Here is a 16718-nt window from a genome sequence, read left to right on the forward strand (position 1 = left end):
ATGGAGGTGGTAAAAGAGTTCGTCGTAAAGGTTACGTCGATGCAAGCTTAACACCTATCCGGATAGCTCTGAGTAGAGAGACCGGATACATATAATGGAGCAATAATTTAGACTAGCTCCAAGTAGAACAGTTATTTGGAGCAGCTCCAAATAGAGCGTGGTAGCTGCATCTAGGAGATGACATAGAGATTTGTAAAGCACACACGGATCTGAAAGGTTCAGACCTGTTGACTAAAAACCTCTCTCACAAGCAACATGATCAAACATAAAACTCATTGAGTGTTAATCACATAATGATGTGAACTAGACTACTGACTCTAGTAAACTCTTGGGTATTAGTCACATGGTGATGTGACCTGTGAGTGTTAATCACATGGCGATGTGAACTAGATTATTGACTCTAGTGCAAGTGGGAGACTGTTGGAAATATGCCCTAGAGGCAATAATAAAAGTGTTATTATTATATTTCTTTGTTCATGATAATAGTCTTTTATTCATGCTATAACTGTATTATCCGGAAATCATAATACACGTGTGAATACATAGACCACAATATGTCCCTAGTGAGCCTCTAGTTGACTAGCTCGTTGTGATCAACAGATAGTCATGGTTTCCTGGCTATGGACATTGGATGTCGTTGATAATGGGATCACATCATTAGGAGAATGATGTGATGGACAAGACCCAATCCTAAGCATAGCACAAAGATCGTGTAGTTCGTTTGCTAGAGCTTTGCCAATGTCAAGTATCTTTTCCTTAGACCATGAGATTGTGCAACTCCCGGATACCGTAGGAATGCTTTGGGTGTACCAAACGTCACAACGTAACTGGGTGGCTATAAAGGTGCATTACAAGTATCTCCGAAAGTGTCTGTTGGGTTGGCACGAATCGAGACTGGGATTTGTCACTCCGTGTAAACGGAGAGGTGTCTCTGGGCCCACTCGGTAGGACATCATCATAATGTGCACAATGTGACCAAGGGGTTGATCACGGGATGATGTGTTACGGAACGAGTAAAGTGACTTGCCGGTAACGAGATTGAACAAGGTATTGGATACCGACGATCGAATCTCGGGCAAGTAACATACCGATAGACAAAGGGAATTGAATACGGGATTGATTAAGTCCTTGACATCGTGGTTCATCCGATGAGATCATCGTGGAACATGTGGGAGAAATCATGGGTATCCAGATCCCGCTGTTGGTTATTGACCGGAGAACGTCTCGGTCATGTCTACATGTCTCCCGAACCCGTAGGGTCTACACACTTAAGGTTCGATGACGCTAGGGTTTTAAAGGAAGCTTGTATGTGGTTACCGAATGTTGTTCGGAGTCCCGGATGAGATCCCGGACGTCACGAGGAGTTCCGGAATGGTCCGGAGGTAAAGATTTATATATAGGAAGTCCTGTTTCGGCCATCGGGACAAGTTTCGGGGTCATCGGTATTGTACCGGGACCACCGGAAGGGTCCCGGGGGCCCACCGGGTGGGGCCACCTGCCCCGGGGGGCCACATGGGCTGTGGGGGGTGCGCCTTGGCCTACATGGGCCAAGGGCACCAGCCCCAAGAGGCCCATGCGCCTAGGGAACCCTAGAGGGAAGAGTCCTCAAGGGGGAAGGCACCTCCGAGGTGCCTTGGGGAGGATGGACTCCTCCCCCCCCCTCTTGGCCGCCGCACCAGATGCCATCTGGAGGCTGGCCGCCGCCCCTTGGGGTGGGAAACCCTAAAGGGGGCGCAGCCCTCCCCTTCCCCTATATATATGAGGCCTAGGGGCTGCCCATAACACGCGATTTGATCTCTCGTTGGTGCAGCCCTGCCTCTCTCCCGCCTCCTCCTCTCCCATGGTGCTTGGCGAAGCCCTGCGGGATTGCCACGCTCCTCCACCACCACCACGCCGTTGTGCTGCTGCTGGATGGAGTCTTCCTCAACCTCTCCCTCTCTCCTTGCTAGATCAAGGCGTGGGAGACGTCACCGGGCTGTACGTGTGTTGAACGCGGAGGTGCCGTCCGTTCGGCACTTGATCATCGTTGATCTGAATCACGACGAGTACGACTCCATCAACCCCGTTCACTTGAACGCTTCCGCTTAGCGATCTACAAGGGTATGTAGATGCACTCTCCTTCCTACTCGTTGCTGGTCTCTCCATAGATAGATCTTGGTGTTACGTAGGAAAACTTTTGAATTTCTGCTACGTTCCCCAACAGCAGGGGCGCGGCCGTGCGTGCTCGGGGACGGGGCAGGGGCACGGGGCGGCGGCCGGCGTGGGCTCGGGCGCGGGGCAGGGGCACGGGGAGACGGGGATGGCGGCCGGCGGTGGCGACGGCGACGAGGAGCGCACGAGCGATTTGGGCAGCCTGGCGGCGGGGGCAACTGGCTAGGGAGGCGAGGGAGATGTGAAATTTTCACAAGTCCTGGTTATATAGCAAGGGCATTAGTCCCGGTTCGTGGAACCAACCGGGACTAATGCCCCCCTTTAGTCCCGGTTGGTGCCACCAACCGGGACCAAAGGCCAATTTTCAGCAGCCCAAAGGGCGGGAAGCGGCGGCCTTTGGTCCCGGTTGGTGGCACCAACCGGGACTAAAGGGGGGCATTAGTCCCGGTTGGTTCCACGAACCGGGACCAAAGGACCCCTTTAGTCCCGGTTGGTGCCTCCAACCAGGACCAAAGGCCTTGTGCTGCCCCGCGCCAAATGTTTAGTCCCACCTCGCTAGTTGAGAGGGAGCCGCACCAGTTTATAAGGTGCAGTGCGGCTCCCCTCTCGAGCTCCTCTCTAAAGCAGGCTTTCGGGCCTAACTCTGCCATCTGTGCCTGTGGGCCTACTGGGCCTTCCACGGGCCTGAATCCTGGCCCATAGGGTTTCTAGTCGTATTCAGGCCGTGGGGGCCCACTAGGTGGCATTTTTTTGTTTTTTTTTGTTTTTTTTGTTGCTTTATTTAGTTTATTTTGGTTTTGGTTTATTTTTCTTTTGGTCTTTTGCTTTATTTTTTAATTCTTTTTGCTTTTAGTTTTACAAAAGTTATAAACTTTCTGTTAGTGCCATTAGTTTTCAAATCTGAAAACTCTTTTTTTTGTTTTCTTTGTTGCTTTATTTATTTTATTTTGTTTCTACTTACAACAAAATACTTATTGTTGCTATTTTTATTTTTATTCAGTTTTTTGTTCTGTTTTCTGCATTATTTATTTTTTGTTGTTTTATGCTTTATTTTTTAATTCTTTTTGCTTTTAGTTTTAGAAAAATTATAAACTTTCTGTTAGTGCCATTAGTTTTCAAATCTGGAAACTCTTTTTTTGTTTTCTTTGTTGCTTTATTTATAAACCGGTGTGAGCGCCCTTCGGTTGGCGAGGTTTTAAAATTCATAGTTTTCAAATGAACTCTGAAAAAGTTGGCATAGCATGTGCATGTACAAAACGGACAATGGTATCATACTCGTCTGTTACAAAGTTGGCATGTTGTCATCATAATAGTTGCGGAGAAAGTCTTCACTTTTTCTTCGCTTGTGTCGTTTGCTTATTGCGCCGTAACCATGGATAATCTTCATCGTTTATCAGGATGCTTGGGTCAGCCTTGACTTTGAAGGGGGGAATTTCATGAAACTTTTCATACTCTTCAGACATGTCTGTCTTGCCCTCCACTCCCAGGATGTCCCTTTTTCCTGAAAGAACTATGTGGCGCTTTGGCTCATTTTATGATGTATTCGCTTCCTTATCTTTTCTTTTCCTCGGTCTGGTAGACATGTCCTTCACATAGATAACCTGTGCCACATCATTGGCTAGGACGAACGGTTCGTCAGTGTACCCAAGATTTTTCAGATCCACTGTGGTCATTCCGTACTGTGGGTCTACCTGTACCCCGCCTCCTGACAGATTGACCCACTTGCACTTAAACAAAGGGACCTTAAAATCTACTCCGTAGTCAAGTTCCCATATGTCTGATATGTAACCATAATATGTGTCATTTCCATTGTCGGTTGCTGCATCAAAGCGGACACCGCTGTTTTGGTTGGTGCTCTTTTCATCTTGGTCAATCATGTAAAATGTATTCCCATTTATCTCGTATCCTTTCCAAATCATTACAGTCGAATATGGTCCCCTGGACAACAAGTACAGCTCATCACAAACAGTGCTGTCACCTCTGAGACGTGTTTCCAACCAACTGCTGAAAGTCCTGATGTGTTCACATGTAATCCAGTCGTCGCACTGCTCCGGGTGTTTGGAGCGCAGACTGTTCTTGTGTTCATCGACATACGGGGTCACCAAGGTAGAGTTCTGTAGAACTGTGTAGTGTGCTTGAGACCAAGAATATCCGTCCCTGCATATTATTGAGTCCCTTCCAAGCGTGCCTTTTCCAGTCAGTCTCCCCTCATACCGCGATTTAGGGAGACCTATCTTCTTATGGCCAGGAATGAAGTCAACACAAAACCCGATGACATCCTCTGTTTGATGGCCCATGGAGATGCTTCCTTCTGGCCTAGCGCGGTTACGAACATATTTCTTTAGAACTCCCATGAACCTCTCAAAGGGGTACATATTGTGTAGAAATACGGGCCCCAGAATGACAATCTCGTCGACTAGATGAACTAGGACGTGCGTCATGATAATTAAGAAGGATGGTGGGAACACCATCTCGAAACTGACAAGACATTGCGCCACATCACTCCTTAGCGTTGGTACGATTTCTGGATCGATCACCTTCTGAGATATTGCATTGAGGAATGCACATAGCTTCACAATGGCTAGTTGGACGTTTTTCGGTAGAAGCCCCCTCAATGCAACCGGAAGAAGTTGTGTCATAATCACGTGGCAGTCATGAGACTTTAGGTTCTGGAACTTTTTCTCTGGCATATTTATTATTCCCTTTATACTCGACGAGAACCCAGTCGGGACCTTCATACTGAGCAGGCATTGAAAGAATATTTCTTTCTCTTCTTTCGTAAGAGCGTAGCTGGCAGGACCTTCATACTGCTTCGGAGGCATGCCCTCTTTTTCGTGCAAGCATTGCAGGTCCTCTCGTGCCTCAGGTGTATCTTTTGTCTTCCCATACACGCCCAAGAAGCCTAGCAGGTTCACGCAAAGGTTCTTCGTCACGTGCATCACGTCGATCGAAGAGCGGACCTCCAGGTATTTCCAGTAGGATAGGTCCCAAAATATAGATTTCTTCTTCCACATGGGTGCGTGATTCTCAGTGTCATTCGGAACAGCTAGTCCGCCGGGACCCTTTCCAAAGATTACGTGTAAATCATTGACCATAGCAAGTACGTGATCACTGGTACGCATGGCGGGCTTCTTCCGGTGATCTGCCTCGCCTTTGAAATGCTTGCCTTTCTTTCGACATTGATGGTTGGTCGGAAGAAATCGACGATGGCCCAGGTACACATTCTTCCTGCAGCTTACCAGGTATATACTATCGGTGTCAAGTAAACAGTGCGTGCATGCGTGGTATCCCTTGTTTGTCTGTCCTAAAAGGTTACTGAGAGCGGGCCAATCGTTGATGGTCACGAACAGCAACGCCTTTAGGTTAAATTCCTCCTGTTTGTGCTCATCCCACGTACGTACACCGTTTCCATTCCACAGTTGTAAAAGTTCTTCAACTAATGGCCTTAGGTACACATCAATGTCGTTGCCGGGTTGCTTAGGGCCTTGGATGAGAACTGGCATCATAATGAACTTCCGCTTCATGCACATCGAAGGAGGAAGGTTATACATACATAGAGTCACGGGCCAGGTGCTGTGATTGCTGCTCTGCTCCCCAAAAGGATTAATGCCATCCGCGCTTAAAGCAAACCATACGTTCCTTGGGTCCTTTTCAAACTCATCCCAGTACTTTCTCTCAATTTTTCTCCACTGCGACCCGTCAGCGGGTGCTCACAACTTCCCGTCTTTCTTACGGTCCTCACTGTGCCATCGCATCAACTTGGCATGCTCTCCGTTTCTGAACAGACGTTTCAACCGTGGTATTATAGGAGCATACCACATCACCTTCGCAGGAACCCTCTTCCTGGGAGGCTCGCCGTCAACATCACCAGGGTCATCTCGTCTGATCTTATACCGTAATGCACCGCATACCGGGCATGCGTTCAGATCCTTGTAGCACCGCAGTAGAGGATGCAGTCATTAGGGCATGCATGTATCTTCTCAATCTCCAATCCTAGAGGGCATACGACCTTCTTTGCTGCATATGTACTGTCGGGCAATTCGTTATCCTTTGGAAGCTTCTTCTTCATTATTTTTAGTAGCTTCTCAAATCCTTTATCAGGCACAGCATTATCTGCCTTCCACTGCAGCAATTCGAGTACGGTACCGAGCTTTGTGTTGCCATCTTCGCAATTGGGGTACAACCCCTTTTTGTAATCCTCTAACATGTGATCGAACTTCAGCTTCTCCTTTTGACTTTCGCATTGTGTCCTTGCATCGACAATGACCCGGCGGAGATCATCATCATCGGGCACATCGTCTGGTTCCTCTTGATCTTCAGCAGCTTCGCCCATTGCAGCACCATCGTGCACATCGTCTGGTGCATCTTGATGTTCAGTAGCATCACCGTATTCAGGGGGCACATAGTTGTCATCGTACTCTTCTTCCTCGCCGTCTTCCATCATAACCCCTATTTCTCCGTGCCTCGTCCAAACATTATAGTGTGGCATGAAACCCTTGTAAAGCAGGTGGGTGTGAAGGATTTTCCGGTCAGAGTAAGACTTCGTATTCCCACATATAGGGCATGGACAACACATAAAACCATTCTGCTTGTTTGCCTCAGCCACTTCGAGAAAATCATGCACGCCCTTAATGTACTCGGAGGTGTGTCTGTCACCATACATCCATTGCTGGTTCATCTGCGTGCATTATATATAATTAAGTGTGTCAAAAATCATTACAGAACATCATGAATAGATAATTAAGTGACCAAATTAATAGAAGTTCATCATCACATAAAAACCAAAGTAGATACATAGTTCTCATCTAACAACATAAAGGTCTGCAGAGCATCTAAATTAATTAAACCATACATTGAAACTATGTAAAACATTTCAATGCGAAAACAAATGCGATCATAATCGCAACCAAGGTAACAACTGATCCAACGGCATAATGATACCAAGCCTCGGTATGAATGGCATATTTTCTAATCTTTCTCATCTTCAAGCGCATTGCATCCATCTTGATCTTGTGATCATCGACGACATCCGCAACATGCAACTCCAATATCATCTTCTCCTCCTTAAGTTTTTTTATTTTTTCCTTCAAGAAATTGTTTTCTTCTTCAACTACATTTAACCTCTCGACAATAGGGTCGGTTGGAATTTCCGGTTCAACAACCTCCTAGATAAATAAAATCTATGTCACGTTGGTCGGCATAATTTTCATAAACAATAAATGAACCAATAGTTATGAAAAGATAATATATACCACATCCGAATCATAGACAGGATGAGGGCCAACGGGGGCGGATACCAAAACCATCGGCGCACTATATAAGATGCAATAATAAAAGTAAGAAAATAATACAAGTATCTATCTAAACAAACAAGTAATAATATTTTTCCTTTCAGAAAGAAGATAAGAACAAGAGGCTCACCACGGTGGTGCCGGCGATGAGATCAGCGCGGGTGATCGACGGCGGTGAAGACGGGGACGGGGCGTGACGGACCGCTAAACCTAGATAAATATTGAGGAAAATGAAGCTTGGCGGTCGAGCCTGGAGAGGAGAAACCTTAAGTAGTGTGGCTCGGGCATTCCATCGAACACCTTGTGTGCATAGGAGGTGAGCTAGAGCACTACCAAGCCCTCTCCCCCTTGGCCAGAAAAAACAGAGCAGTGTGCTCTGCTCTTGCGCGAGGGGCTATATATAGGCACCACTATTGGTCCCGGTTGGTGGAATGAACCGGGACTAAAGGTAACCCTTTTGGTCCCGGTTCATGCCACCAACCGGGACCAATAGTGGTGGGCCAGGAGCCAGGACCATTGGTCCCGGTTCGTCCCACCAACCGGGACCAAAAGGTCCGGACGAACCGGGACCAATGGCTCATGTGGCCCGGCCGGCCCCCTGGGCTCACGAACCGGGGCAAATAGCTCCATTGGTCCAGGTTCTGGATTGAACCGGGACTAATGGGCTAAACTGGCCTGGACGAAAGCCCTGTTTTCTACTAGTGATGCGACGAGTGAACTGAAACCAACAGGGGGGAGTGAGACGGGTCACCTTGGTTGATGGTGATGATGTTGACCTTGAACCCCCATGCAGCAACAACTTCTCCTTGGCCGGCCCTCTTCACAAGCGGTAAGACAATAGCCAGCACTAGTATACATACTAGCTTAGTCCATCTGCTACAAGGAAAAGAAAAAAGAATGGTTGGCTGTAGGTAACTTGCAAGTTACAGTATTTTTTATATTACACTTGAAGTAACCGTCGTCGCCGGAAAAAATGCAGATCTCAATAGACACAACTATATCATGTGATCCTACTGCTTCATTTGTCAAAACTTGAGACTAATATTAACAAACACATATGGACCAATGGTCATTGAGAAGTAACAAATTAAGCAAGCTCAGGTTTCATTGTCCCTGAGAAAACTACTCCAAAGAGAGAAGAACATGCACTGTTAAATTACCTAATAAATGAACAGACGTACATGTACTGCTTGCTACAGGAGCATCATTTCTACATTTTGTTTTATGTTTTCACACAACACAACACGGAAAACAAGGAAAATGAATCCAAACAGGGAAACCACTACACAACCAACATCAGTTTTTATAAACAATTGACATTCAATATCAAAGTGATACTCGTACATAACTGGATAAAATGGATGTCATTTTTGTGCAAAGTCCACGAATGCCATCGATATATCATCCACTATAGCAACAAGAAATTTTTGCAGAATGGTCCTGGACGCAATCAGCAGAGAGAGAGAGAGAGAGAGAGATTTTGCAAACCACCTACGTCTTGGATCACTACTCTAGTGATCTAAATGGTCAGAGGGAGTACTTTAGTTACTGTCAATTGCTCAAACAGAACAACAGCCGCTCCATACCAACAACGACTAACAAGAGAGGCAAACTTAAACCTTGAAGAAGCCATGCTTGTTGCTCCTACCCCAGGTCTTCTCAAACTTCCTTCCCTTGATGTACAACTTGGTGTTGTTGCGAGGCACGCCAGGAGCCTTGCCAAAGTGCCTTACCGCCTCACAGGCATTCTTGGGTCAACTCAAGAGGATCTGCAAATGCACACATTTGCAAATAAGAGTCCATTCACAACACTACTGGAAGGACTACTAACACAAATAACTGAACTGTGTTCCTGGAATTAAATTTAGAAGTACACCTCAACTGCACACCGCTGCCGCCGCATTCTTGTATGAAAAAAAACCCAGATGAGAGCAAGAGCAGCTCAGACAAACACATCATCAAACAGTGGAGACCCATCATCAATTCTAACAAAAAGTAACGAGAAAAGGGCAAATGCCTTAACGTAACCCAACTATAGCAATGGTAACAATAAACTTCCAATCAAAAAAGCTTATGTGGAAACAAGGATCATTCTAGGAGTGGAAATAAGCAACATTGCACAGTGTCAACCATTAAAATCCAAGCCCAAAAGAATGCACCAGTTCATCCCTTAATCTCTGAAGTAGGGGGGGGGGGATAAAGAAGTATCATAAGATTCAATATCTATTCTTTTCAGCATGAGAGAATTCTACTTCAGACATGTGTAGCATAGTTCCTATGTCTCAGCAAGTACTACCTATACAGTGCTCAAACAAAACAATAGTCGCTCCACACCAACAACGACTAAGAGATAGGCTGACTTAAATCTTGAAGCCACGGCTGTTCCTCCTTACCACGAGCCATCTCAAACTTCCTTTCCTTGGAGTGGCGTAAGGTTTGGTGTGGCTGTGCGACACACCAGGATCCTTACCAAAATGACTCACGGGCATTCTTGGGTCCCCTTGAGAGGATCTGCAGATGCACACATTTACAAATATAAGAGTCCATTCCCAAGACAACTCGAAGGACTACTAACACAAATAGCTGAATTATATTTCTAGAATTAGATTTAAAAGTGCACTTCAACTGCAACCACTGCATAATAGTAACGGGAAATCATGTTCTGAAACTAGTGTGCTCGGATTAATGCTTAGCCCATATCACAAATGACTCACAAAGGGAAGTTTTCGGGATTACAATACAATAATGGTGATATGTCAGGATTAAGCACTCATTATCATAGAACCACTCAGTTGAATGTTATTACATACTAGAACTGCAGAATCATTCATCTTGTTGTTATCTTCAACACCCATGAACAGACATAATAATTTGGGTTATAATATAAGATGAGAGAATATTAATTCGGCATGGTTAGTTAGTTTAAAGGATAGTAAAATAAAGAATTGTGAGTTCTTAAATAAGGTGCCTATCAGACCTACCAAGTGACATTCACGACTTGCACCTTCCTGTGTGTGTTTCTTTTTCTTCACTGGTCATCTATTGACAAAGAACATGTTATAAAACATGAGCAATAGAAGATTTGTGTATTCTCATTCCGGTTCTGCTACCATATCTATGTATCAGGCTAGATTAACAGGTAAACAGCTAGCAGGGCTCCCGCTTTTTTCCTGGGTGCAACAGCTGATTTGTCCTTTGTAAACATATAATTGAGTTACTTGAATTTTTTTTGAGAAACTTTGAGTTACTTGAATTTATTTTACTGACAACGGATAAATACTACTATGACCATGCAGAAGTGCAGTTTAGAGCTCAATCTCAAAGTTTTCGAGAAAAATAATGGAGAGAGCAATGTTTGAAGAACAGGAAGACTGCGGTCTAGTTGTTTTGGGTGATAGCAATCAGGGTGGCGACAATCCATATGGCACCGTTTTGGTCGCCGATCACATCACAGTAGCGTGCACTAGGTGCGCGCGGCTGGCACCATCGCCGGCGTAGACGTGTGCAGTTGGGAGAACGATTGTCGCCGCCGTACGTCTTGGGCGCCGATGGAGCACATGCACATGCATGCATGGACGTGCACGGCCACGGCGTGGTATGTACGGCCCCCGGAGGGAGAGGTTGGGATGGGAGCTCTGGCGGTGGCTTTTGGGGTACGGGCTCCGTCGACCGAAATCACCATGGCCGGAACCGGGGAAGGTAGCTACTAGCTAGGCTCCCTCCGCGGTAGGTGGATTTCTGAAAGGTCGGGCAACGGCGACGGTCGAGCTTCACGTGGGAGACGGGGACGCGCAGAATGGGAGAAAGGTTGCTGCCTGGCTCGGGCTCGGAATTCGAGTCTGAATCGACGGCGGCCGTGTTGGTCGGTCGATTGGGTGGTGGTCCGGGACCGTGAGGCTTGAGGACTCGCGCGCGGATGGCAGCGTGAGGCTACGGCAGGCGATTGAGGTCTCCTCGCCGTCGCCGGTGCCGGCGTGGGAAGTAGGAGAGGTTGGTGTCCTGGGGAAAATTAAAAAAAGAGAAGATGTGGAGTTTGCGCTCGCTCGCAACGGAGAAGAGAATTAAAGGGTGTTTGTTTCAAGGGACTTATTGGCTTAGGGACTTAAAAAAGTCCCTATAAGTCCCATCTAAACCAAATAGGAGGGACTTATAGGGACTTAAAGTGGGCAGTTGGGACTTATGAAATAAGACTCTCAAGGAGGGACTTATATGGACTTATAGTTATAATATGGTCTTATAGGGACTTATAAGTCTCAGGAACCAAAAAGATAGGGACTTTTTAGGAACTTGGGACTAAAAAAATCCTAGGACCAAACAGGGCCTTAGAAGAGAAGAAGAAGAAGAAAAGGGAATGCAAGGGAAGGAAGCGTGCCATCCATCGACTCGCTGGTTTCAGTACACGCGAGCGCGTCTCCACAAGATCGTTTCCATCCATCCATCCAACCGCTCTCTCTGTCCTGTCCTGCTCGGAAACCAGCCATACTCATAATACTACCAAGTTACCAAGTAAGTGAATAGGGTACGAGCAGTGGCTTACAGGGAATACTTTATTGGCATCACCGATGCAGTTGCAGACGGAGCCGGACTGGCCCCGATAAAAGATCCTGATCGATCAGTCAAACTCCTCAAGCTTCAGCATTGACAGAGCCGAGCTCTTTGACCATGCTCCGCAGGTTCTCCCAGGACACCCTGCCGGGCGCCGCGGCCTCCTCCGCGTTGACCTTCCACCCAGCCGTGCTCCCCCGCATGTCCTCCGCCTTCATCGCATGCCTGACGTGGCTAGTCACCTGCTCCCTCCTCACCTCGTCGTCAAGCCGGACGCCCACACCCCACACCTCGCAGGCGTACTTGCAGTTGGTGTACTGGTCGACGAACCCCGGCCAGCACACCATCGGCACTCCGGCAGCCACGCTCTCGCAGGTCGAGTTCCACCCGTTATGCGTCAGGAAGCACCCCACGGCCGGGTGCCCTAGCACCTGATCCTGCGGGCACCACGTGGTCAGGAAGCACCGCCCTGCAGTCGCCGCGACAAACTCCGCCGGCAGTGAGCTCAAGCCAGCGCCGGCGCCAGTGCCGGGGAAGAGGTTGTCCCAGATGGACCAGAGAAACGGTTGGCCGCTGGCGGCGAGGCCCCACGCGAACTCGACGAGCTGGTCGGTGGAGAGGACCATAAGGCTGCCAAAGTTGGCGTACACGATGGAGCCCGGTTGTTGCGTGTCCAACCACGTGAGGCACTCGCTGTCCTGCTTCCACAGGCCCAGGCCGCTGGCGGAGCCGGAGGCGTCGTCGTCCCTTGGCCTTAGGTGGTGGTTGAGGAGGGGGCCTAGGGGACCGACAGTGTAGATGCGCGGGTATTCGGCGTGGAGAGCGGCGAGGACGTCAGCTTCTAGGTCGTCGAAGGTGTTGAGGATGAGCGCGCCGGCCTTGGTGCAGCCGTTGGCCTCCACCGTGTTGAAACGGAGGCCAAAATCGTCCGGGTCGGTCGTGCAGACGAAGCTGGAGGTGTCTCCGAGGCTGATCCGCGGCATGCCCGGGATCCAGTCGATTACCGTTCTACTCAGGTGTCCGTTCGTCAAGCAGCTCTCGTCTGCAAACATACGTATGTAATAACAGTACAAACAATGAAACAAATACTAGTAAGTTTACTGTAAGTTGCTCAAAAAACAAAGGTTTGCCAAGTTGCTCGAAAATTTATAATAAGTCAATGTTTTATTATTTTTTGAATAAATTAAGGCAATGTTTCGAGGCAAAGAGTTGTAAAAATCACATTGAGTTTTGAGAAACGGATTTTTTTTATTGTTTCTCAATTGGAGCATGCAAAAACTCCAAACCAAACTAGATCAACGCACCCTACACTCTTAGCACCTAGGAGATCGACAAGTGGACAGAAGGAGCTAGCCTGACTCGGGGAAGACATCACAAATAAGCGCCGAAGATGGAGTGCATTGCATCCCGGATGCCCATGCTCACAACACCAACCAACACATGACAACACGGCGCCCCAAGCCTCGCCGCCGAGGCAAAAGAGGCAACCCACACCAGCTACTCCTCCGGAAGACACCCTGAGCATCCAAGCAGCATCTCCAAGGAGAGGACGACGCCATGGCGCCAACGCTGCATGGCCCGGAAAACCGAGCCTAAGGTTTCCCCCGATGCCTGATCAAGGGATGGACATGGCCATGACAATGCCTCCAGGGAGGAGGCGAAGCCCACAAGGCGTCATTGTTGCCCGCGGCCACAACAACCCACAGGTTTCTCTTCGGCCATGTTCATCAAGTTTCGACACTATGCCTTTATAATCTCTCGAAACCTCCAAAAAGATTTATTGAGCAATTTTTTCACCGTCACCAACCCATGTTCCACAACAATCTAATCTAGAGCTATTTTTGATACCTTGTCAGACTAGGAATTCACCGTTGGAGCTATCTTCATCAACCCATTTTCCTATATATATATATATATATATATATATATAAAGAGAGAGAGAGAGAGAGAGAATGAGAGAGAGAGAGAGAGGAGTTGGACCTCATCGTCGTGAGTCCCGATGTAAAATATCCCTCATCGCGGGACTATTGAGAATTCATCTCAAAGGGGCGGAAGTCCCGACTTACAAGGCCACACTTACCACTCAATCTGCTCAACAACAGTACAATGTATGACTAAGTGCATAATCAGGATCTCCCGTGGAGATTTTAGATAAAAGGCATGCGCGCGACTTTATAGATAAAGACACCAGACAGAGTTCGAACACTAACAACCAACTAAACAGAGAGATGAAATGTTGCCCCAAACGCGGGCTCACCCGAAGTTTAAAGGAGAGATACATGGCTCCCAGGCCAGCACACGTACGGCACGCAGGCCGGAGGAACTAAGAATGACATAGCCAGCAACTAGTCAACGCCAAAGCAACTAAGCAACATGCTCCTGTCTGGCTAGGGAAGACGCCGAGGCCCGCACTTTAGATATCAGGGGATCAAGAGCATCCCAGTCCTCCGTCTTAGTCAATGATCTCCACTGCTACAGGAACATACATGATTTAAATAAGCAATCAGCAGGCTTAGCAGGGAAAACATGGTCGATGGTAAATTTTATACCTAGTCATCCATAAAGACCAGCACATAGCTCCAAGGCCAACCCAGAAGACCCTTTTAGAAACGCCAGTCAAAGAATTAGCAAGGGCCCGAATCTTAGAGAAGGATGAGGGGTCCCATGAGACCTGGAGCCAGCATCTAACGCATCTCCAGACCAACTTGGCCAAAACACAGTGGAAAAAAAATGTGATTCGTGTCCTCCAAAGCACCGTAGTGGGCGCAGAAATCCGATCCCGGGCCATTCCTCTTATGGACCTGGTCCGCCGCGGGCAAACGCCCTCGAAAATCTTGCCACATGAAGATCTTCACCTTTGGGGGAATACGAGCCCGCCAAACCAGATTAAATCTGTTGGTGGGAGATCCGCCAACAAGCTTTGAATATAAATACTTAACCGAAAAATGAACTGGAGAGGTATGGGGCTAGACCACCGAGTCCACGTTCTCCAAGAGCGTAGGGAAGAAAACAGTACGTCTTTGCCAATCTTCAAAATCTACATGAGATAGGGAATGACGAAAAGACCAAGTCCCAATTATTAGCCGAGAGCTCGGCGATTGAGATGTTTGGGTTGGGACAATAGGAAAAGAGTGTGGGAAAACTCACAGACAGAGGTGAGTCTCCACACCACCAATCAAGCCAGAAGCAAACAGAGGAGCCTTCCCCGACAATAAACTTAACATGGGCCAAAAACAAAGGCCTAACTTTGACCAAATCCTTCCAGAATTGTTAGCCTCCGTGCGCAGAAGCAAACAACGGGATAGAAAGAGGGAAGTACGTAGCTTGAAGGATAGAGAACCATAAGGATCCAACTCCTGTTGTCATAATTTTTCACCACCATGTAATCAGTAGGCATTTATTCATGATGGTAGTGTTAATAATGCCCAACCCCCAAAGGTTTTTTGATCTACACATAAGTTTCCACCTGACAAATCTGTATTTGCGCCTATTGTCTGCCACATTCTAGTAGAAAACACCTCTATGCTTATGAAAGCATGTGTGCGTGCCAACCGAGAGCAGATAGAAGCACATGAAAAACATTGGAAAGGAGGATAAGCAAGCGTTGATCAGCGCCACTTTCCCAGCATTAGTATTGTATCTATCTCGCCAAAGGAGGACCCTATTGCCCACTTTAGGCACGGCAGGAGCAAATTCTTTCTCATAAAGCATATCAGGGGAGATAGGGAGGCCCAGATATTTAAACAGGAAAGGTCTCAGCTTACAATTGAGGAGGTGGGCCACCCTTAAGGCCTCGATATTATCCACACCAGTAACTATGACCTTACTATTAGAGAAGTTAATTTTGAGACCCGACAGTGCCTTGAAGCACAATAGAATAAACTTGAGGTGAGCGATGCAGGATTCATTTAGGTCTACCATAATGATAGTGTCATCCGCATATTGGAGATGAGTGACCCCTTGAGCATCGATCTTTTTTGATATAAATTGGTTCGAGGTGTTACCTTTGAGTGGCACGTAGCCTCTTTCCGTTAGCTCCCGGAGCCGCATGTGGGCCATCAGCGATGCAGCGCTACAAGTCCAGAGCACCATGCTCGGCACGCCCAGCTCCCGCGCCACGTCCAGCGCGAAGCTCATCAACACCGTCGGCAGCATGCAGGTCACCGGTGGCACGCCTGGGGTGCCGTTGAGCCGCAGGAGGAGCTCCTTCAGCGGCTCCGCGGACCGCTGGCTCGTGGCGGCAGACAGCCTGAGGTCGTAGTCCTCGACGTCCCGGTCAAGGTTTTGGATCCCAAGTGGACATTTTTTCTCGAGGGGCACCGGAATTTACGGTTACCATGGTAACCGCGAAACACCGGAAAAAATTCAAACGAAATTTGAAATTAAATTTTGAATTCAAATATTTTTGAAATCGATATAGATAGAGGTTTAACTCCCAAAGTTAGCACTTATCTGCTCCTGGCGTAGTGGCTATTCAAGACGAACTCCCCCTTGCTAAAAGGTCACGAGTTCGACACCTGTCCAGTCCAACAAATTTCTAGCTTTTTTTAACTTTTGCATATCAAAAAGAAATTAAAAAGCGTGTGTCAAGATTCGAACCCACAACGTGCTGTTGAGGAAAGGCTGGCGTTGCACTAGCCCACGACCACTTTCGTTAAAATAGAAGAGATGGCCTTTATTTAACTACACTCTGAGCGTTCGAATTCAAAATTTTCGAGATTTTTTGCCCGG

The 16718-nt window shown here is 47.5% G+C and overlaps 1 protein-coding gene across 1 annotated transcript in view; it reads right to left on the reverse strand.

The window, feature by feature from the left end:
- Positions 1-12067: 12067 nt before the first annotated feature.
- LOC119305861 (7-deoxyloganetin glucosyltransferase-like) overlaps positions 12068-16718 on the reverse strand; it is a 5331-nt gene continuing 680 nt past the window's right edge. Inside the window, exons 2-3 of the mRNA XM_037582266.1 lie at positions 15992-16254; positions 12068-13029 (exon numbers count right to left, since the gene is read on the reverse strand). Coding sequence (XP_037438163.1) covers positions 12068-13029; positions 15992-16254 — 1225 coding nt within the window. The remainder of the gene's footprint in view (positions 13030-15991; positions 16255-16718) is intronic.

Source organism: Triticum dicoccoides, chromosome 5B, assembly GCF_002162155.2.
Source record: "Triticum dicoccoides isolate Atlit2015 ecotype Zavitan chromosome 5B, WEW_v2.0, whole genome shotgun sequence".
Lineage (NCBI taxonomy): Eukaryota > Viridiplantae > Streptophyta > Magnoliopsida > Poales > Poaceae > Triticum > Triticum dicoccoides.